The 23,095-nt window shown below is 37.2% G+C and overlaps 1 protein-coding gene across 1 annotated transcript in view; it reads right to left on the bottom strand.

Moving 5' to 3' along the window:
* PKHD1 (PKHD1 ciliary IPT domain containing fibrocystin/polyductin) overlaps positions 1–23,095 on the bottom strand; it is a 507,893-nt gene that overhangs the window by 325,347 nt on the left and 159,451 nt on the right. Inside the window, exon 36 of the mRNA XM_049765224.1 lies at positions 12,014–12,226. Coding sequence (XP_049621181.1) covers positions 12,014–12,226 — 213 coding nt within the window. The remainder of the gene's footprint in view (positions 1–12,013; positions 12,227–23,095) is intronic.

Below are 23,095 nucleotides of genomic sequence, written 5' to 3'. Positions count from 1 at the left end.
GCCACCTTTCTGTCCCCAGGAGTTATTATTTTTAAGATACTACCTTTACTAGCCACCACAGTAGGCCCGAGAGTAGACTGTACATCCTATCAAGAGAAGCACTAGTAGGAACAAATCAAGGAAAGTAATATCAAACTGTTCCCTGGCAATCACCCTAACAACAGAACTCTTACCTAAGTAAAAGTCCCACAAGGTGGGAGTGCAGAGAGGGGACCACTGTGACAAAAGTAGTTGGAAATTATTATTCTGGACAAGCACTGTGTACTGAAATAAGATAAACAATACATATTCAGTAATAATATAACATATTGCAGTGTATAAAGGGAAAAAGAAGAGATACACAGAGATAGAGAAACAGAAAAGAAATATATCTCCCACAAAGATAGCCAAGGGAAAGTGGAGACAGTGGAAGAAAAACTAAAACATTGGTGGCAGAAAATGTGTACTGGTGAAGATATGGATGTTGTACATTGTATGAATGAAAGTCAAGCACAAACAAGTTTGTAATTGTGTATCTCACATTGATTCACACAATGATTCAATTGAAGAAGTTATTTTGAGAAGAAAGAAAGAAAGAAAGAAAGAAAGAAAGAAAGAAAGAAAGAAAGAAAGAAAGAAAGAAAGAAAGAAAGAAAGAAAGAAAGAAAGAGAGAGAGAGAGAGAGAGAGAGAGAGAGAGAGAAAGAAAGAAAGAAAGAAAGAAAGAAAGAAAGAAAGAAAGAAAGAAAGAAAGAAAGAAAGAAAGAAAGAAAGAAAGAAAGAAAAAGAAAGAAAGAAAGAAAGAAAGAAAGAAAGAAAGAAAGAAAGAAAGAAAGAAAGAAAGAAAGAAAGAAAGAAAGAAAGAAAGAAAGAAAGAAAGAAAGAAAGAAAGAAAGAAAGAAAGAAAGGAGAGAGAGAAAGGAAAGGAGGGAGAAAGGGAGGGAGGGGGGGAGGGACGGAGGGAGGGACGGAGGAAGGGAGGGAGGGAGGGAGGGGAGGGAGGGAGGGGAGGGAGGGAGGAAGGGGAGGGAGGGAGGGAGGGAGGGAGGGAGGGAGGGAGGGAGGAAGGGAGGGAGGGAGGGAGGAAGGACAGAAGGGAGGAAGGGAGGAAGAAGGGAGGAAGGAAGGAAGGAAGGAAGGAAGGAAGGAAGGAAGGAAGGAAGGAAGGAAGGAAGGAAGGAAGGAAGGAAGGAAGGAAGGAAGGAAGGAAGGAAGAAACCTTATAAAAAGTTAAATGGAACAAAGTAGTGGCATACAGCCCATGCATGCATGCCATGTTACCCACATCTCTCCTCTTGAGATGTGGAATGTTTTACTTTAACCCTGGCATTTGAACTGGGTCACCATTTCTCTCTGTCTCTGTCTCTCTGTCTACCACTAGATAAGGCTGCATACATATGCTCCTTCAATTATAAAAGGTGTCCACATGCACATATTGCCTACATCACCCCCTTGTTGAGAAGTTACTTTTCTATTTCAACCAACACGTGGCTCTCTTTAGCTTCAGTGAAGCAGGTGTTTTGTCAAAGCACATTACTATCTCTTACTTATCCTCTCCTTCCCATTCCTCAGAATGTCCAAATAAAATCTGTTTTTACTTCACTGTTTGTGTCATCCTGATATTATGTCTGTGAGAGAAGGCAACCAAAAACAAAAGTCTTCAGCCAGGTCTAGGACTGACTTTCCTTTTTGTGCAAGAGCAATTTCTTGCTCCAGTCTGGTTTTTTTTTTTTTAACTTGGGCTATACCCAGTGACACTCAGGGGTTGTTACTCCTGGCTATGCGCTCAGATATTGCTCCTAGCCTGGGAGCCATATTGGATGCTGGGGGATCAAACCATGGTCCATCCTAGGCTAGCGCCTGCAAGGCAGATGCGTTACCTATTTTCAGCACTGCTTCAGCCTCATTGCTCCAGCCTGATTTTGCTACTCCCCAAGAAAATTTCTTTGGTGATGAAGATTAAATCCCATGCTGGGCAGATCAAGTGGTCATGACAGCTGCAGCTTGATGGCTGACTAGTTGGGCTGGTGAGACTTGGTGTCTGTTCTATAAGGGGCTCACCACAGACTTTATCAATCATAGAAAGCTCCCTTCCAGGGTAGCAGAGATAGGTAGAGAAAAAAGTAGTAGAATGCCTTCTCAGGGCTGCTACCTTGCTCCTCTCTCATTCACATAAATCACTTCAACAGCACGTTATAACTGAAAGATGTACAGATAAGGACTAATCTCCATTTACTATGAAGAATAAACTAAAGAAAGGGTAATCCAAGATAAGTGACCAGATATAAACTTTTCTGGTTTGCTTTTGAGCCATCTCCAGCACTTCTTGGGGCTTACTACTGTTCCTGCACTCAGGGATTACTCCTGGAAGGGATTAAGGGACCATACTAGGTGCTAAGAATTGAACCCGAGTCAGTCCCATCTAAGACAAATACTATGTTTTCAAAATGCTGCTTCCTTTAGCTCCTCACTTAAAAAAACAATGAGCCATGCTATATATCCCTGCAGATTTCCCAAGTCATTTAAAATCATGAGTTCCAGTTAGACCTATTGATTTCGTGGCTCCACAATAGAGACTCCAAATTGTTTGGCCTTGACCTGGTAATATGTGCATTTGGAAAACTCCCCCACCAAGCATGCTCAGATGTGCCATTATCTGTATGATATATATATGATATATGAAGATACAAGATCAATGACTGGGAAAGCACAATAAAACTTAACTCCCAACTAATGTGCTAACCAAGATCCAGCATACACATTAAATAATATATAAAATCCTCCCTGAACATGCTGTCCAGGGAGGCAGTTTTTGAGAATTATCTTTATTCCTCCATACTTGCTACAAGTAATAAATCTAAGCTTTCAACAATATAAATCTAGCTACTTACTGATAAACACCAAGTAGCAAGCCCCTTGTATTTGGAAACAAAGGAAATATCTATTATTCACTCACTGGTTATCAGTCTAGTAGGACTAAACTCAGCACTGGCATTCAGTCACTACCTTGCTGAGTTCCAGATAAACTCGACTATGCTTCAAAGTATTATTTGACTACATAAATACAATTTTTCACAGCAAAGCAACTGACCAGAATCCCATTGCTATGTTGAATCTTTTCACTAAGATTACACAACAGTTGAATAGGTTTTAAATTGTCTCTATTCTTATCCTCCATACCTCCCCTCAATTTTATCTGACTTCTTTCCCACCCCTAAATCAAAATACATAAAACCCAAACTAAACTAGACAATAAGCAATTGTTTTCCTTTTCCACCTAAGGTGCTTTTTGAACACAGTTTTACATATGTAGCAATTTGTTGAGCAGGACTTCAGCTCCCCCCCCCCCCAACTAATCAAGAGGACCCACACAGGGAACAAACAGATGATAAGCACTCCATACTGTAAGTGAGCCATGAACAGTTAGTGCAGAAACATTTCCTTGGGGCTGATTAAAAGGAAGCTAATCTCACACTGCCATCTCAGCCATCCCTGGACAGACCCCACCCCGGGCTATCTGAGTAATAAAGAGAAGAGATTCAAAGGAATTCTCAGATGTGGATGAGTCATCAGCTTGGACAAACTAATTTTGGCCTTTTCCTCTCCTTCCCTTTGGGAAGAATGAAGGCATTTCTCTCCAGTCCTAAAGTGCCAGTCATTGAGTTATCTGAAAGGAAAGATGGGCATCTCTTCCTCTGGCTAAAGGTTTACATATGCAGTACATTTGCTGCAATGGTCATATCTATTTGAGCAGAGGAAATAGGAATTAGGGAGAGAAAAAAAATAACAGCAGAAAAAGAGGGAGCAAATGGCACAGAAGAGCTTTGTTGTATAAAGATTTGAACTTTCTAATATTCCACCCAAAATAATTTTCAATATAAAAGCTAAAAGGAAAGTAAATCCAGAGGAAGTTTCTCTAGTAATAATTGCCATGGCAGGTCTCCACATTTATTGGATTTGCATCAACTCACCAATAAGTCAGTATTCTTCAAGAAGACTGTATCTTCCCCTAGTAAATAGGAATGCAGAATGGGTTTAATTTTTTATTGTTCTTCATTGCTAAAAAGAGAGTTTTGTGGTCAGAGTCTCCTGTCTTGGAAATGGGAAAAAACAAGTTGAAACTGCATGTCAAATGACCTCACCCCAGCACAACCAGGCCTGAGTATTGAATTGTATCACTCAACTAGCTCAGCCTCCCCAGGAGATGAAAATCCCAGGTCCACTGAGCACTACTTGAGTATAAGCCACCCTCCCCCCGAAAAAAATATCCCTAGCACTGCAAGTAAAGAAAACCTAAATAAAGACCTACATGAGTCTTATGTCATTGTTTCTACTGTTTTAGAATCAAATGAATGTGAAAGAATGAGAGCAAGAATGAGCCTGTCACTCAGGTAGCTCATAGTGGAACCTCCAAAGGGTCAATTAAAATTCTCAATTTGTGGGCCCGGAGAGATAGCACAGCGGCGTTTGCCTTGCAAGCAGCCGATCCAGGACCAAAGGTGGTTGGTTTGAATCCCAGTGTCCCATATGGTCCCCGTGCCTGCCAGGAGCTATTTCTGAGCAGACAGCCAGGAGTAACCCCTGAGCACTGCCGGGTGTGACCCAAAAAAACAAACAAAAAAAATTCTCAATTTGTGATCTCTATTGTTAACTGAATGAGGTAGGGATAGTCTATGTTATATAGAAAATAGACTACTAGGTTGGGAAAAGAAGCAGAAAAACAGCACAGAAGTTATGCAGTTGACCCCTGTTTGATCTCTGGCACCGTATATAGTCTCTAAGCACCACCAGAGAGGTCCAAAAGCCAAAAAGAAAAGGAAAAGGAATAAAAAGGAGTTCCATCTGAATATGAATGAAGATTATGATCATAGAAAATAAAGAGTTTCTTCTAAAACAAATATCTATCTAGAATTTTCAAGTTTGATGTTTTCAATTTTCATGTTTGAGAGCAAACATCCCCCCAAATTGACTTCCATTTAAATAGTACTTTCTTTAGGCTCCATTTATATATCACACCAGCTATAGGTTGCTATAAAATACTAGTGAATATTGTGTGCTAAAAAGTGCTAATGAAATATAAGGAACCACTTCAATATTGAGGAAAACTTTATAAGAAAGGAAGAAGAAAAATACCAAGCTATATGAGAAAAATTAGATTTCAGGTGCTAGAGCAATAGTATAGTGGGCAAGATGTTTGCCTTGCAAATGACAAGACTGGATTTACTTCCTGGCTTGCCATGTAATACCTTGAGCATCATCAGGAAGTGCCCGGCACCTAGCTATACTAGGTTTCTAACAAGGCTGTAGAGGTAATAACTTCAAAGAATAGGTAATATGTTCTGCTGGGAAGCAGCTGAACCAGGAGAGACCAGAATCAAAAGGTACTCATTGGGTGATATCTTTATTTGTGGGGAGTTGTTTACAGAACCTTTTTTTATATCTTTATTTATAAAATTTGATTACAAACATAATTGTAGTTGGGTTTTAGTCATATAAAGAATACCCCCTTCACCAGTGCAACATTCCTATCTAGTGATATCTTTATTTTAAAGGTATTTTCCAAAACATATACTCACACAAGTACCATAAATACTCATACATGGCCAAACTAATTTCTCCCCAGTATCAGATATGATCCTCTGAACAATGCCAGGAGTGATCACTGAAGCAGAGCCAGGAGTAAACCCTGAGTCCTACCATGTATGGCCCCAAACAATCAAACAAACAAAACATTATTAAAATGGTGGCTTGAACTGGAATCATGTAACTTACCACTCTGATGCCATGTAGAATCTTAAATATGGTGGGAAAATCTAGGTAAAGTTTTCTCTGGTTACTTTTGGAGTGAAAAGAACACAGAGGTTTTATTCTTAGATGGTAGAAAAATGCAGTTCCCCACCGCAGGAAACGCAGGGACCAAGGCCATAGTATCAATATGTGGAACTAGTTCAAGCAAAAGGTTTAGAGATAAAATATGAAGACTTGGTCCTGATGGCATGAGAAAACCTGAGATGGTCAAGGCCAGAGACCATTTGCTTTCTTGTCCATTTTACAGCTTTGTCAGGTGCTTGTGAATCTTTCCTTTTACCTTTATGATTTTTCTGTCATATAAGGTAAGGTGATTCAAAAATAATAAAGCCACTTACAAAAATGTAATAGAATGTGTATATATGGGTATATGTAAGAATATTTAAAGAATATGACCAGAAGGAAAAGGAAGATTCATATTCTAGAAAAAGAAGGAGAAATAAGAGTCAAGAAACAGTCTGACAAGTGATAGAAGAACAAAGCTCTAAAACTAAGTTGATAGAAACAGAGTTAATATGGTAAGATGAAAATGTGCTCTGGAAATTTTTATCCCACTATGTAGAAAAGGACATACATAAGAAATTCTCCTGAATTTCACAGATTTTGGAAAATATGCAATCATACAAATAGAAACCCTGAACAACTCAGAAAGATCTGTAAGCCACAGAAGACAAGGTTGAGTTATTTTTAATCACTGTTTTAGCAACTGGACTCTTTTGAAATAAAATATTTCCTTGAAGGAATATGTAAACTAAAGGGACCAGAATGATAGCAGAGCAGTTAGCATATTTGCATTTCCTGCAGCTGACCCAGCATCTCATATAGTCCCCTGAGATGGCCAGGAGTAATTTCTGGTTACAAAACCAGGAGTAAACCCTGAGTGTTGGGTATGGTCCAAAAATAATTAAATAGATAAATAAATAATAAACTATGTAAAAAAATAAGAAATGTAAACTAAAGATAAAAGTAACAAAATAATTGTCTGATCAATTAAGACCTTACTGTTTGACATATATATTGCCAAAACTGTATCATTTGTGGAACCCCAATAAAGGTTCAGATTTTTGGAATACAATATGAAAAACACCCAGGCAGGAGTAGCAATTTATGTGTACCTCTTTCCAAGAAATTATCCCACACTCTAAGAAAGGCTGATATCTGTTAGTTTCTAAAATAAGGGTGTCTAGTTAAGAAAAGCATGGTCTTTAAATAAGGTAAGTGGTGCTTTTAAAATAAAAAAATAGTTTAAATTGATCAGTTCCACTCCTTTTTTCTTATTTATTCCCATTAACTTCTTATACTCCAAACAATTCTACTACTGTTTCCATCATCATGCCTTCACATGCTATTTTTTCTCAGAAATTTCCATTTATATTTAATGCCTGCATCTTGTAATTCCTCGCAAAGGACAAAAACAGAAGCCCATTCAAGGCTGCAAGACTGCTTTTACTCCTGAGAAACTGTCAGCCAAATTTCTCAGGGAGGAACTGGAAATGAAGTGAAAGACATTGATAAATTTCCTTGCTGAACAATCAATAAAAACCCCACCATCCTGTTCAGACTCCCACTGTGGAAGCAAGGGCCGTAATTACATTGTCAAAAATTCAAGCGGTTGGGGCTGACAGCAGGCCCCTTAGAAAGTGACAAGTGATTGGCAGTCAGTTTGGGGTGCTGAAACCAGGCCAGTAGAATGGGGAAAGCCAAAGACAAAAGTGACCACAACCACTCAGCACCTACATGGCCACTCAGTAGGAAAATGGTACCACTTGAGTCACTTTAGTTATATACAGCAAAGTAAGGTGTTGGCGAACTACAGAACAATATGACGCTACCAATATCAAAACATGCCCCCCACCTATTCCCAAGACTAGAAAAAGGAATATTCTGCATGAAAGAGTAATGTTGTGTGTATGTTTGTGTCTTCATGTTTGTGAGAGGAAAAAAAGAGAAAAAAATGAATCGGAGAGTTTTATACATTAAAAGAAAAACATGAAATGTGCATTCAACTCCATCTTTCTTCATGACAGCTGAACAGCAAAGCCTGTTTGCTTAGTGATTTTAATCTATGATAAAAATCAGTTGGAGCAGAAGGGTTACAAGGGCAGCAATGAAGAATGAGAAGGGAGAGGAGAGGGGGGCCAAGCTCTATTATTGACTGACATCCAGATCCATTTGTATGATTCTCTTGGACCTGAACTGGAGTCAAACTAAGTCCTCTTTAGAGTGAGCATAGAAAATAAAATGCCTCTGTTTACTTTGAAGTGCCCTATTTCTAACTATACTGGGTTTCTAAGAAACTGTAGTATTAACTTCGAGGGATAGGTGACATCTACTGCTGGGAAGCATCTGCAGCAGGAGAGACAAGAATCAAAAGGTATTCACTGGGTGACACAAACAGAGCAGAAGACTTGAGCATGATCCTTTGAAAGCTTTCTCATACATGCTCTGATCAAAAGAGCCAGACTAACAACAGCATGTTCTCTAATCAGATTTGATGCATATTAAATTTTAAACTAACGCTCCTTCCCAGGGTATGTAATGTTTTGAGGGAAAGACAACAAAAATAGGATCAAAATAGACATCAACCCACTTCGCTTAGTGTTACCTTGTACCAGCTACTCACAAAAGCTCCCAGGAAGGTCTGTAGAAGGTAGACCCTGGGTTTTCCAGATTATAGATTTGTTTGCCCAAGTTCATAGCTGAATAGAGGCAGAAATGAAGAAATCTCTGACTGTAAAACTCTTAAGCTCTAATAAACACAGGTTTTATCATGCTTTATCAGGGCTCATTGAATCAAGTCCATCAAGGTTTAATACTGAAACTCACATTCCTGAGACCATCTCCAGATTTTTAAAACTCAAGGAACCTCAGAGTACCCTGGACTTTTAACATTCTTCCACTTTTTCCATTCAGTGCTTTATGGACACTGAAATAGGTGATTCTCCTGTCTATACTATCTGGAAAGCAGAGTGAATTTAGGGCCATGAGGGACTTTGGGGATACACAGGAGTGAATCAAGTTGCTCACTGTTTTGCATACTTGACAGCAAAAGAAAATTAGTTTCCCCCTCAAGCTCTAGTGTCAACCAGACCCACCTCTGGCCCTAGGAAAAGGCTAGTCAAATTATGTAACGATTTTACCCATGATCTACTGCCAGGCCAGAGGGGAAATCTGTTTGAGACCTCAGGTGGTGAGGGAGAGAGGTGAAGGGAGAGGATTGATGGGCCACAGGCTAAGGTTGGGATTCTCTCAGAAACCTGCACCCCAGTACTCCCTGTCAGCCAATGGTTAAGCCTTCTTCTGTATACTATTTCTTGTGAATAGATGAGATAATACAGCACCACATCAGAGGGAAAAAAAGGCTTCTTTTCTCCCAGGTTCATGAATAGCTCTATGATTCAAGAAATATCCTAGTCACTCTTACAACGGGAGGTTTTTCAACAAAAGGGTGAAACAATAATTGATAACAATCTCTTCCTTGACATATAGGATTGGAGAAAGGAAGAAGATAAAAATGAGAGGAAAGGAGAGAATGTTGCAGCCTAAAAGCAGCATTTTTCTTTTTTTTAATAATATATTTTTATCTTAAACATAGTGGCTTACATATCGTTGACAATAATATTTTAGGTACATATTAACATAAAATCAGGGGAATTTCCATCACTGAATTGTCCTCTCTCCACCTCCATTCCCATCCTGCCTCCCATAACTTCCTCCCTCACCCCGGGGCTGCTAGCATGAGTGGTCCTCTCTATGCCCAGCTACTACTTAGTGATCCTACACCTGTTGGGTCTTGGTGCCTCCCTTATTTCCCCCTCTAATTGGGAGGCTGGGAAAGATAGTTTAAGTTATGTGGTTTTGTTTGAAGAAAGGAAAAGTAATAAACTGGGGTAAAATCAAAAACGTCGAAAATGGGCGGAGTCCTTCTAGAGGCTCTCATCCTCAGTTTGAGAGACAAAGGGGAAAAAGAAGGTGAAACACCACAACAGTACAAAAAGAAGTGTCAAATAAAATATCCAGTGAGCACTCCAACAATAAAGATAAGCACCACATAAAAGCCATGGTCTTGAGATGAAAAACATGGCAGAGTGCATAAAGGAAGAAGAGAAAAGAAGAAAAATAAATAAATAAATAAATAAATAAATAAATAAATAAATAAATAAATATCCACACCAAAAACAAAAAAATCGACAAAAACTAGATTAATAAATATATAAAAATTTATAATAAAATAAAAAATGTTTTGTGCTTTTTGCCTTTATTTCCCCTTCTGCACCACCACAGTAAATTTTGGGGTCATTCGAAAAGGAATTCCTTTGGCCTAAGAGATACAGGGCTTCTCCATCCTTGAAGTATATTGTCATGGGATTAACTATAGACTCCTTTCAGATTCATTTACTCTCCCCTTGGTGCTTTTGTGGTGTATGGAAGACTTCTGCTCTGTCCTGGGTGATAAAGTCAGACCTCTATCTAGAGATCTCGGTATCTGTACAGGTCAAGGAGTGGAACTTATGATGAAGTCTTTCTTTGTGGTTCTAGAATTTCTGTTCCCTCAGTGTCATTTTAATCCGTCTTCTGTGATTGGTGAAGCATTTTTCTTATAATCTTCTCAAAACCAATTGGAATTATTCATTTTGCTTTAATTGCTTGCCATATTGATTGTAAGCTAGCACTAATGGATTGTCTTGATATCTGTTTAAGCACAGGAGCATAGAGTATCTTTCAAAAGTTCTATTCATGAGCTCTTTTGCTTGTCCTTTAGGATCGAAAGTTAGGGAAGAAAAGAAGCAGAGTAAAAGATTTAGAAGAGTTTCACTCTTTATTGAGTTTCCATCTCTACCTAGAGTATATGGCATCTGTCACACCATAGGATTCTTCTTAAGGTCCTTCACGTGGCTCAAGGGCTGATGGAAACATAAAAATAAAAAGTTCCCTCTTGTTCTGCAACTCTTTTTTTCATCGGTAAAAAAACAACAAAATGGATTGGTGACAAAAAGAGTTGTTTGGATTACAGCCCAATTTTGAAACTCATAACTGATGTGCTAACTAGACAGAAAAACTTCATGGATCTTGAGTTATACAATCAGTGACACTATTTACTATTTATTTTTTTTAAAGGAGAAAAAATATTATTCCATAGAATAATACAAAAGTACAGGAAGCATTTTGAATTTCTTCCTGAATAATTTTACTGGATTTTAAGACTGTATAAATAATTGTTTTGAGTCACTGTGAGGTATAGAATTCAAAGTTTTTGATGGTTCAGTTTTAGTCATATAATGTTCCAACAACCATGCCTTCATCGATGTACATTTTCTGCATCTCCCACCAGTGCCTCTATTTTGTCTCTCTCTACTTCTCTCTTTTCACCCTCTTTCTTTCCCTCCCTCTCATCTCTCTCCCTCCCTCCATTTTCAACTCATTCTCTTTCACACTGCCCCCCTTTTATGATCATATGTGTTTTGTTCGTGTGTGTGATCTCATTTCTTTTTTTTTCAGTTACAGTTGTTCATGATTGAACTATTCAGTCTTGCAATGTAAAACACAGTTCAACAGTAGGTATTTCCAGACACCAATGTCCCCCAATTCCCTCCAGTCCTCTCCTTGCCCTCTCCCCTATCTGCTACTTTAGCAGACATATTTTGTTTCTGTTGTTGTTATTGTTGGTTTTTGTTGTTCTTCTTTTTTTCTTCCTCCTTTGTCTTTCTTGTTTCTTTCTCTTCTTTTTCTTCCTCTTTCTATTTTTCTTATTCCCCATTCTAACTCTTAGAACTTCAACTGGAGCCAAATAATGCATCATTTCTACTCACATTTTATGTACTAAAGGAGCATTCCTCAAGCACCTCTCTACAGACCACTGCAGTTCTGAAGGTGTAAAAAGGTTAAAAATCACTGTTTTACTTTGGTCTACTTGGTGATATTTACCATGTCATGGACCAGTGTCCAGGACATACACCCATTTAATGGTATCAAAAGATTGAAGACAGAACTAAAGCAAGTCTAGCTCACTTTCAGAAAAACGGGTTTTTTTAATGTATAGGGATATGAGCCACTAATCTCCTGATGATTAGGGGAAATATTTATACTTTTAGATAAATATAAGCAAAATCTTGGGAAACATAGTGTGCTCTGTCACAAAAATTATAATATCCTCATTAAGACATAAGGGACATAAAGGGACTAGGCACAGCTCTATGTCACATTCTCTAGTCAAATAACTCACTCACCATGCAAGGATAGAGTTCCATTCTTCACCGCCAAGAACTTGACCCCATATGGAAAGAAATGGATTGAGTGGGAACTGCCATGCAGTGTGATCTGAGCTTTGCCTTGAAAGGGCTTGTCTGCAGACCCAATCCGAAGCTCTCCACCATCAGAAACAAGGATGGAATGTGCCTTGAGTTCGATGGGTCCTGGACCCATGAAAACCAGCTTGCCACCTAAAGATAATAGAGAAGATTATCAGTCCATGGGAGATGAAGTCCACCTTCCCTTAACACTTCTAATATCTAAAATCGTCTTTGTTGCAGAGAAGATACCACAGAAAGTAGGGTACTTATTTACCTTGCACCTGGGTTTTATCCCTGTACCATACATGGTCCCTGAGGCCACTAGAAGTGATTTTTTGGCACAGTCAGGAGTAAGCTCCAAGCACTGCAAGGTCATTCCTCCTCAACAAAACCACCAAAAATAAATAAAATTCTGCTAAAATTTATAATCATCTTGCCTCTGTTCTAGAAAACTAAAGAATGAACCATCCACTCAAGTGTAGAAACTCTATACTACTGAGCCAGCTTAGCTTAAGTATCTCTATTCAAGGAATTTTTTTCATCTTATATTTAATGATAATAACCTACATTTCCAGCAAGTTAGGACTAGCTAAATACTTTCTTTTATTTAGGACTACCTAAGTCAGGGTCATCATTTTTGTTATTTTATGGCAAATTAAAACAACTCATAATGTTTTTAAAAAGGGGTAAACAGAAGTATAAATAAAAAATTAGTCCAAATTTCAATGATAATAACTATATTAAAATTAAAGACATATAATGAAGGCTACCATGATGCCATAGGTAGCACTTTAATTTATTCATTTTAACTTTCTCTTGATAATGAACCCAAATTTCCTTATTAAATTACTCTACTCTATTAAATAGAGTTGAATGGAACTATCAATCAAGATATGCTGTTGATATTCTGAGTCAAGTACTCAGGCTTTGAAGGCACTCTGGAGCAAAGAGGCAATGAAATTTGGGAATAAAAAATCTCAGTAGTTCAATATATGTTATCTTAATAAGTCTGACAAGAATTTCTGTATCTAAAACAACATTTGCCAGTGACAGTTTTCTGATTGTTCTCTGCTTCTCTACCTGCTTCTTCCAACTTTCCATTAAGTCTATAAGATATCAATACTTTTCTAGTAAATTCCTATTTTTCAGGTAAAGTTGTTTCTTTTATTTGCATTCAAATAACCTAGATACTATTGGGATTTAAAGTACATGTTGACATTTTCTCTCGCATTGGAATACTATCATTTAAAAAGAATTTTATATTTAATGTGAAATACCTAAGCTATTAAAGATACTTAAATCTTCAGACTTTCTTTTACAGTGATCTATAATCTATATATTGAAGAAAGTATCTTATCAAACTTTCCAAAGTAAATAAAGCATTTCATATTGGAAAAAAATCCCTTTCAACTAAATGGTCTATTAGATATTTCTCCCTTTGAAAGACATGGGACTAGGTTTCTCTATCCTATAGCAGAGTTATCACAATCAAAACATTATATTGTACACAGAAATCTTTTATAAATTATACAATATCCTCACATCTAACTTAGAATAAAAGTTAGAAGCCGTATGTTGGGCTACAAAAGGCCCTTCATGATTCACCCACGCATTTCAAATACCCCCTTCAACATAATCTTCTAAACTTACTACTTCAGTCACATGTTCCAAACATGTCTCCATAATAGTGCTTTACCAATATATATTATCTTGGTAAATATATATTAAAACATATATTATAAGAATATATGCACATAGCTTCCATATCCTATAGTGTTCTCCTGCCAGATACCCCCATGATTAAGTCCTATATGTGCCTATTCAATTTCTACTTCTCACTTCCCAGCCTATATAAAATAAAATATTCTGGTCCTTCATCCAAATATGCTTTCCTTCATAATATTTATCATCATCATTTTATTACCATTATTATATTTATCAAATACTTATCAACCTTTACATTTACACAGATATATGTTTGCATGCACATGCTTATTTACATGGGTATATGTATATGTTTACATTTACATGTATATTTGATATTCACTCTCCCCACTAGAATATATACTTCTTAAAAAACTTGTCTCTTCTATTTTTTGTCTAATTTTAAAAAATTGTATGGTTGATCAAATAACATTATTATTATAGTACTAACTTCATATGTTTTTTTGGTCAAAAGTACTATATCTACTCTACCATGAAAATGCCAAAGACCCACTACCACTGTACTTTATCTTAAAACAATTCCAGTTCATCTCTTCATTATTTCTGCACCCCTCAGATCCTCCCCTACCACTTAGTAAAAATAAGTTCTGTGGTCAAAATCCAAAAGTTTGATTACCAAAGCTACTCTTTTATAAACATCTTTGTTTAGTCTACATTTTAGTGAAGTCATCCAATACTTGTCTCTTTTAATATGACTTACTTTTCTTATACAGATACCCTCTAGTGCTATCCATAATGTAGCAAAAGTCAAGATTTTATCTTTACTCATTCATATTCCATTATATTTATTTATTATATATTCCAAGTTCTAAAACAGAAATAGGTCGTTGATATTCAGTATATAATTGTTGGACAATTGAATCCAGGATTATATCATTTTCCATAATATAGTTTAACTACCTAGATATTTTTAGTGACACACAAATATATACAAATATACACCCATTTTCTTGAAACATATATCTTATTGCTTTTACCCTACACATCTATATTTTGCCTCAGTCTATACATTGCTAGATATAGACAAAGAAAGTAAAGAGAGAAAGGCATCAGGAGTTTCTCAAAGAACAAATTATGCAAAAATGAGGGTTTGATGAGACATAAAGATCAGATATTCTTAGTCTAAAATTAGTTCAAACTATTCACCCAATACCCATCAGATAAGGGGCTAATCTCCAAAATATACAAGGCACTGACAGAACTTTACAAGAAAATAATATCTAATCCCATCAAAAAATGGGGAGAAGAAATGGACAGACACTTTGACAAAGAAGAAATACAAATGGCCAAAAGACACATGAAAAAAATCTCCACATCACTAATCATCAGGGAGATGCAAATCAAAACAACGATGAGGTACCACCTTACACCCCAGAGATTGGCACACATCACAAAGAACGAGAACAAGCAGTGTTGCCGGGGATGTGGAGAGAAAGGAACTCTTATCCACTGCTGGTGGGAATGCCGTCTAGTTCAACCTTTATGGAAAGCAATATAAAGATTCCTCCAAAAACTGGAAATCGAGCTCCCATATGACCCAGCTATACCACTCCTAGGAATATACCTTAGGAACACAAAAATACAATACAAAAATCCCTTCCTCACACCTATATTCATTGCAGCACTATATACCATAGCAAGACTCTGGAAACAGCCAAGATACCTTTCAACAGATGAATGGCTAAAGAAACTGTGGTACATATGCACAATGGAATATTATGCAGCTATCAGGAGAGATGAAGTCATGAAATTTTCCTATACATAGATGTACATGGAATCTATTATATTGAGTAAAACAAGTCAGAGAGAGAGAGAAAGACGCAGAATGGTTTTCACTCATTTATGGGTTTTAAGAAAAATGAAAGACATTTTTTTTTTTTTTTGGTTTTTGGGCCACACCCGGTAACGCTCAGGGGTTACTCCTGGCTATGTGCTCAGAAGTTGCTCCTGGCTTGGGGGACCATATGGGACACCGGGGGATCGAACCGCAGTCCGTCCAAGGCTAGCGCAGGCAAGGCAGGCACCTTACCTTTAGCACCGCCGCCCGGCCCCATGAAAGACATTCTTGCAATAATAATTTTCAGACACAAAAGAGAGGAGGGCTGGAATTTACAGCCCACTTTATGAACCTCACCACAGAGTGATGCGTTTCATTAGAGAAATAACTGCATTGTGAACTATCCTAACAATGAGAATGTATGAGGGAAATAGAAAGCCTGTCTAGAGTGGAATGGGGAGGAGGGAAATTTGGGACATTGGAAATGGGAATGTTGCATTGGTGATGGGTGGTGTTCTTTACATTGCTGAAACCTAAACACAATCATGTGTGTAATCAGGCTGTTTAAATAAAAAATATATTAAAAAAACAAAAACAAAACAAAAACAAATATAACTGATCAAAAAATAAAATTAGTTCAAAAATCCATGTGCCAAATTAAATTGGATCATTATTTTTCAGAAATCCCAACTGGAAGTATTTAAACACATTCTAAAGGAATAAGAGAATGAGGAGAAATAACCTTAAGATGCCCATAGTTATTTTTGTTTGCTCCCATCATAGTAGAGATTGTAATCAATAAATATTTGGCCCCTAAGTCAAATATGCCATTCACTTATTCCCTGACCTTTTCTCTGTTTTAAAATATCTTTTGGGCTTCCTTTGGGTCTGTTTATGGCATCAGTCTTCAAAGTTAAGCCTGAGTCATGCACTGGAAGTGACAGTTGCAGAATCTTCACTCAGAATTAGACTCCTTAAAGTATTCTTTCTTCCAGTCTCCCTTTATAATAATGTACCTTACCATGGCTGTCTAGTACATTTCCATCCATATAACATTTTTAGAAAGTTATTCCCTCATTTAGGGAATTTAGGATTTTCTAGTGTAGAGTCTGATACCTATTTGCAACTCATTGAGATGGTGCCAGTAGCTAACATCACTCTCCTCTTCTCTGTTCCACATGACTGCTGTTTCTACTCAAAGTTCATAATGAGACCCCATGTTCTACCATTTCCTTCCAACATCTCTCTATGGATTGTAAAGACTGTGAATAGGTTATAGTCTAAAGCCAAGTATTCAAAAATCAATAAACTCTCCTTTGGTAATTAATAGATTTAATGCTAAAGTGGTGGTACTACTTTGAAAGCCCCTCCTAGAATTTTGACTTCAGTTTATCTTTCCATTGTCATCACAATGATAATACTAATCATTAGAAATGCAATAAACATCATATATCCTCCTGTATGGTAGAGAGAACAAATGGGAGTAGAGTAACAGGTCACATTCTTCTTTTATTTATTTATTGGTTTGGGGGTCACACCCGGGGGCTCTCAGGAGTCACTCCTGACTCTGCACTCAGAAATCACCCCTGGCAGTCTACGGGGACCATATGGTTTGCCAGGAATCAAACCCAGATCTGTTGGGGTTGGTCTTGTGCAAGGTAAATGCCCTACTGCTGTGCTATTGCTCTGGCCTCAGGTCCTATTCTTTTCTTTATTAAGCACTTTCCACTCAGAACCACATGACATTAATTATCTTAAATGGGTACGTAATGGATTTGTAAAACAGGGTATCTTCATTATAAATGTCCAGAAAAGCTAAATTAGTCTATTGAGCAAATTAGTCAGGGGATAGAATTAAGGTTCCTGTCTTGACTCAGTTATTGTCCTGCCATATATTCATAAGTACCATAAAATTTCTTGTCAATTTGGTTCCCCAAAATTGGTCTCATTAAGAGCCACAGATCATGGGTTTGTCTGTTTTCTCACTGAATATATGATCCCATTTTAATTGAGGCTTCTTCCAGTTATATTTAACATCCACATCATGAAAAGTAATTACAGGGTTGGGAATGGGAAGATAGGACTGAGGATAGGGTCCTTGCCTTTCACAAAGCCAATGCAATTTTGATGCCTGTCTCTGAAGATGGTCCCCGGAGGCTTACCAGAAGTGATCTCTGAGCTCAGAGCCAGGAGTAAATCCTGAGTACTGCTTAGTGTGGCCCCCAAATCATTAGCAATGCATTTAGGGGACTGGAGAGATGGTACCAAAGATAAAGTCATTGCCTTGCATGTATCCAACCTGGGTTTAAGCCCAGCATTGCAAACGATTCCCTAACCACTTCTAGGGGGTGACACCTGAGGATATATCCAGGAATAAGCCCGAACACAACCAACTTTGTCCCCAAACAACAAAAGAATGTTTTGATTTTTCAATGACTTTGATGTAGATATCCAAATAACATCTTCCTTCTATACTGTAGTGAACTTTGAAGTTCACTAGAAAAAAACAACACATGAATTCTGGTCAAGCACCTACAATATCCTTGTCTTAAATGTCCTTCAAAACAAGTGTCATGCTGATATCATGCACCAAATTTCATAGACCAGAAAATTTAAAGTTAGTATTTTCTGCCCAGAATAGGTAGAGTGAACCAACATATATGTGTGTATTCATATATACATGTATATACATATATGTATATGTAATATATATGTACATATAGATGTACAGAACCCAAACCATCAAGTAACTTTTTTTTATTATGATTGTTATCAGGGTTACTTTTAAGTAAAAACATGTGTTCACCTAAGAAGTTTGCTTATGGCTTGTTTATATATGACTCATTTAACTTTTGTTAATATAGATACAGCTCGCCTCATTTCATAAAGGATTTGAGACAGATTACAAGGATTAGTGGATAAATTTATAAACCTGAATTTTGGCTCTTGTACGATCAAGGAAAATATTAAGTTTACAGAAGAAAATTGTAGATATTTTTAAATGTCACTTACTGCAGGAACTAATACTGATGTTAATGAAGAGGGAAAAGATTAGTTCAAAGAAAATGAGTGACTCATGTTGGCAAGAGTAGTATAAACATGAATTATTAATTATGATAACTGCTATTTCCTGCTAAAAAGATTCCCTTTTTATTTTGTCAGTGGCAAGTATACAAAAATGTTAGTTAATTGAAAGTTTGAAAAGAAATTTACTCTTTTTTGGTTGTGATAGTGCTAAGTGATTACTAAAGTAAAACATATTAGTGTGAAGTACAAAGTATACATTTAATCTAGTTCTGTAAATCACCACAAGTTATTCGCCCTCACACTTTATTAGCTTAAAACAAATATACAGAGGGACGCTTTAAAGGACAGTTAGTTGAATAGGGGGAAGACATGGGAGGACTTTATTTCACACATTATAGTGTTTGACCCCATTTCGGAAAGCTAAAATAAAGAGCAGGGTCGAAATCAGCCTTTGGCTGTGACCCTTAAATTGCTTGTTATGATTGTTCATGAAAGCTGAGTTTGTCCTACAAGTGACCTTGGGTAATTTTATAAAAATCAATCAACCATCATTATTGTTAGTTTCCCTCTAAAGTAAATAAATGAACACAACTTTTTACATGTAATCACTTCTTTCCATTAAACATCTCTTATATTTCTTTGAAAGGGAAGTAAAACAGACTTTTAGCAGCTAGCGAATGTTTGCAAAGGACATCAAAACATGTTTTTGGCTAACTCTACAATTAGCCATCCTCTGTAATAACCACAAAAATGATTTATTATGTGTGTTAAGAAAATAAGTACATGGTTTTATGTGATTCCTGACCAAAAATATGTAAGTTTAAAGATCTTATCAAACAATAGGACTCTTCAAAAGGCTATACCGCTATTTTCAGTTGTTTCCCTCTAGGCGCTCTAGAATCCTTCTTTGTTGGCCCACCTTCAATGTCACCAAAATAGGTCTTGCCAAGGTCAGCAGAGGAACCACATTCCTGAGTCCAATGTTAAGTGCTCCTCGCCTTTCATAAGTAACCATTGCTTCCTGGTTACACCTATCTTGAAACTCATATTCCTCACTATGCAGCAATGTGCATTTCTTGTTTTTCTACCTCCCAAGTACCCCCACCCAATCTCCTCAGCCAATCAGTATTGGAAATGTCCCAAGCCTCATTTCTTTCACCACAATCTTTATCATACTATGAATGGTGTCATGGTCGTGTCATCTTGTCTTAAGCTTTTAAATATCATCAACTAATGATTTGTAATTTTTATGTTTTTCCAAGGTTGACCCCAGACTTCATCTCAAGAGTCATATATCAAATTCTCTACTCAACAGTTCTACTTGGAGCTTTCTCAGGCATCCTTTTCTAGAGCATCCAATATATAAATCCCTCCACTGATCATCCCCAGTCATTTTCATCTCATAAGTGGCCACTCCAGCCTTTCAGTCCCCAAGTAAGAAAACCCCAGAATTGACTTTCACATACCCACACACCACAACCAATCAAATCTTCTGGAAATTGAACACAGTTTTCTCTTAAAGTGCTTCCCAAGATCCAACAACTCATTACTTCCACAGCTATCACTGTTATCTGATTCACCCACCTTGTCCCTAGTGTGTTATACCATCCTTTTAACTCAACACCCTGTTCCTGGTCTTGCCTCTATTCTAATAAAACCTTCTTCTTAAAACTTTTAATGTATATTTTTTTAATTTTTAATGTGAGTGCTACAACTTGGAGCTTGGAGCTACTTCCAGTGACTCTCAGTCTATGAGTGCAAACTTGATTCAGAGTCACACCTGATGGTGTACAGGGAATCATGAAGTGTCAGAAAACAAATTCAGGTGTTTATACATAGTATGCTTGTTTCTACCACTTGAGAGGTATCTCGGATCCCTTTAGAGATACTCTTCATGCAACTATTAGCTTGTGATTTCACAGCCAAGTTCTCCAATGAGTCATATCATGTGCAAAATCAAGGTAGTTAAAAACCTTAAGACTCTCCTTTCTGACTTCCTCTCCTTCAGATCTTCCTTAGACTCAATCTTCCTGTCTCTTAGAAATTTTTTTGGGGTGGAGGGTCACAATTGGCAGCCCTCAGGGGTTACTCCTGGCTCTATGCTCAGAAATTGCTCCTGGCAGGCTGAGCGATCGACCATATAGGATGCAGGGATTTGAACCATCGACCTTCTGCATGCAAGGCAAACAGCTTACCTCCATGCTATCTCTCCAGTCCCATCTTAGAAATTCTTATTCCTTCATTACTCACAGCTTTTTCCCTCTCAGTGTGCATTGCCCACCAAGAACCACTAAACACTTGGGTAATCTTTTCTGCCACATTTTTCTCCAAAGAAATTATGAGAATACACTTTTGAAATTACTTGTTTTTCTTATTGGCAACTTCCCTGACAATAGAACATCACAAAATCCAGGATTTTTGGTGAATACTTTTTGTTTCAATAGCCCCTATGGGGGCGAAAGAGATAGCATGGTGGTAGCGCATTTTCCTTGCATGCAGAAAGATGGTGGTTCTAATCCTGGCATCCCATGTGGTTCTCCAAGCCTGCCAGGAACGATTTCTGAACTAGAGCCAGGAGGATCCCCTGAGCACTGCTGGGTGTGACCCAAAAGCCAAAAAATAAATAAATAAATAAATAAATAAATAAATAAATAAATAAATAAATAAAGCCCTGTGTTTAACATAGTGCTTAATAGAGCTTAAAGTTATGGAGGAGAATGAGGTCTCTGGAGAATCTGGAAGTGAAAACAGAAAAATGAGTATATGAGAACAAACTCATAGATTGCTATGTAAAGAGTAGCATAAAGATATGAAAGAGCAAATATTTCTGAGATTAGATCAAATAATTGATTTTTAGAAGAAAAAGAAACAGAAGGTTGTGGTCGTTTTTTTTTATTTTTACAGTATTTGTATTTTTTCTCACTTTTTAGAAGCATATACATATTCTTTTTTTCAATTTCTTTATTTAAACACCATGATTACAAATATGATTGTAGTTGGGTTTCAGTCAGGTTGTGGTAGTTTCTAAAGAACTTTCAAAGAACTCTGAAGGTAGTTAAATGGAGATTTAAGCCTTTAGTATCACAGCTTGACATATTAAAGACCTAGGTTTAAGTAACAAAATTTAGAGTTAATTTATAGAACTAAGAGTTCATTTAGAATATGAAGCAAGAGGCCAGAGAGATAGCATGGAGGTAAGGGCATTTGCCTTGCATGCAGAAGGATGGCATTTCGAATCCTGGCATCCCATATGGTCCCTCGAGCCTGCCAGGGGCATTTTCTGAGCATTTTCTGAGAGCCAATAGTGACCCCTAAGCGCTGCTGGGTGTGACCCCCCCCGAAAAAAGAAAGAATATGAAGCAAATGTCAGATTATAGGAAGAACCCAAGAGAACGAATCCATATGTAAACAGAGGAAAAGCCAGAGATTAATAGACGGAGTAAAATTATAGAGAAATCTGAGGACCCATCTTTTCAGATCAATCTCTACTACCAAACTAGGTCATTCATGATTCAGAAATTGAACTCTTTAATTTTGGATAGGAAAAGCATAAACACTAATACCATTTGTAATCATGTTGGCCCAAGAAAAATATAAATTAAAAAAAATTTTTGGTTTTGAGGCCACACCCAGTGGCACTCAGGGTTTACTCCTGGTTCTGTGCTCAGAAATTGCTCCTGGTTTGGGGTATTATATGGGATGCAGGGAATTGAACCTGGGTCCATCCTGGATCAGCTGGAATCAAGGCAAACACCCTACCATTGTGCTACCACTCCAGCCAATAAATTTAATTTTGAAAAAGCTTTAACTCTCTACATTTTAGATGCATATAATCTAAATTACTTAGTTACTTTGCTTAGCCTCTATTCACATTTTTGTACAATCTTTGAAAAATTTCTTTAAAAGTAATGAAATCTGATGCAGCTTTAAGGAATGATAAAATTGTGCTATTTGATGGAACTTGAATGGAATTGGAGGTTATCATGTCATGTGAAGTAAGCCAGAAGAAAACCGTAGAATGATCTTACTTACCTATGATATAGAGAATAAATGAATAATGCAATAATGAGGAATAATATAATAAAGAGGAAAAATATAGGTCAACACTGACCCGAAAGTATTGGGAGGGTAAGGAAAGAAATCAAGGAAGAGAAGTAGTAATAGCAGAAGGGAAGGTTATGGGGAAGAGCAATCAGGGGCCTTAGATATATTAGCAATGTGAAGAATGGTAAAGTTTTATATCCAAATTACAGAATCAGTTTTAAGAGACTAAAAACTACAACCACCCCATCATGATGTTAACGGATAGCACAATGGAAAGGGCATTTTTGGACATGACAGGTTTGATCTCTGACATCCTACATAGTGCCCGAGTCTGCCAAGAGTGATTTCAGAGTGCAGAACCAGGAGTATCCTCTGAGCAACGCTGGTTGTGACCTAAAATTTTTAAAAAAGAAAAGACCCACAGCCATCAAACTTCAAAACATGTC

Source organism: Suncus etruscus, chromosome 18, assembly GCF_024139225.1.
Source record: "Suncus etruscus isolate mSunEtr1 chromosome 18, mSunEtr1.pri.cur, whole genome shotgun sequence".
Lineage (NCBI taxonomy): Eukaryota > Metazoa > Chordata > Mammalia > Eulipotyphla > Soricidae > Suncus > Suncus etruscus.
This window is presented reverse-complemented; position numbering and strand designations above follow the sequence as displayed.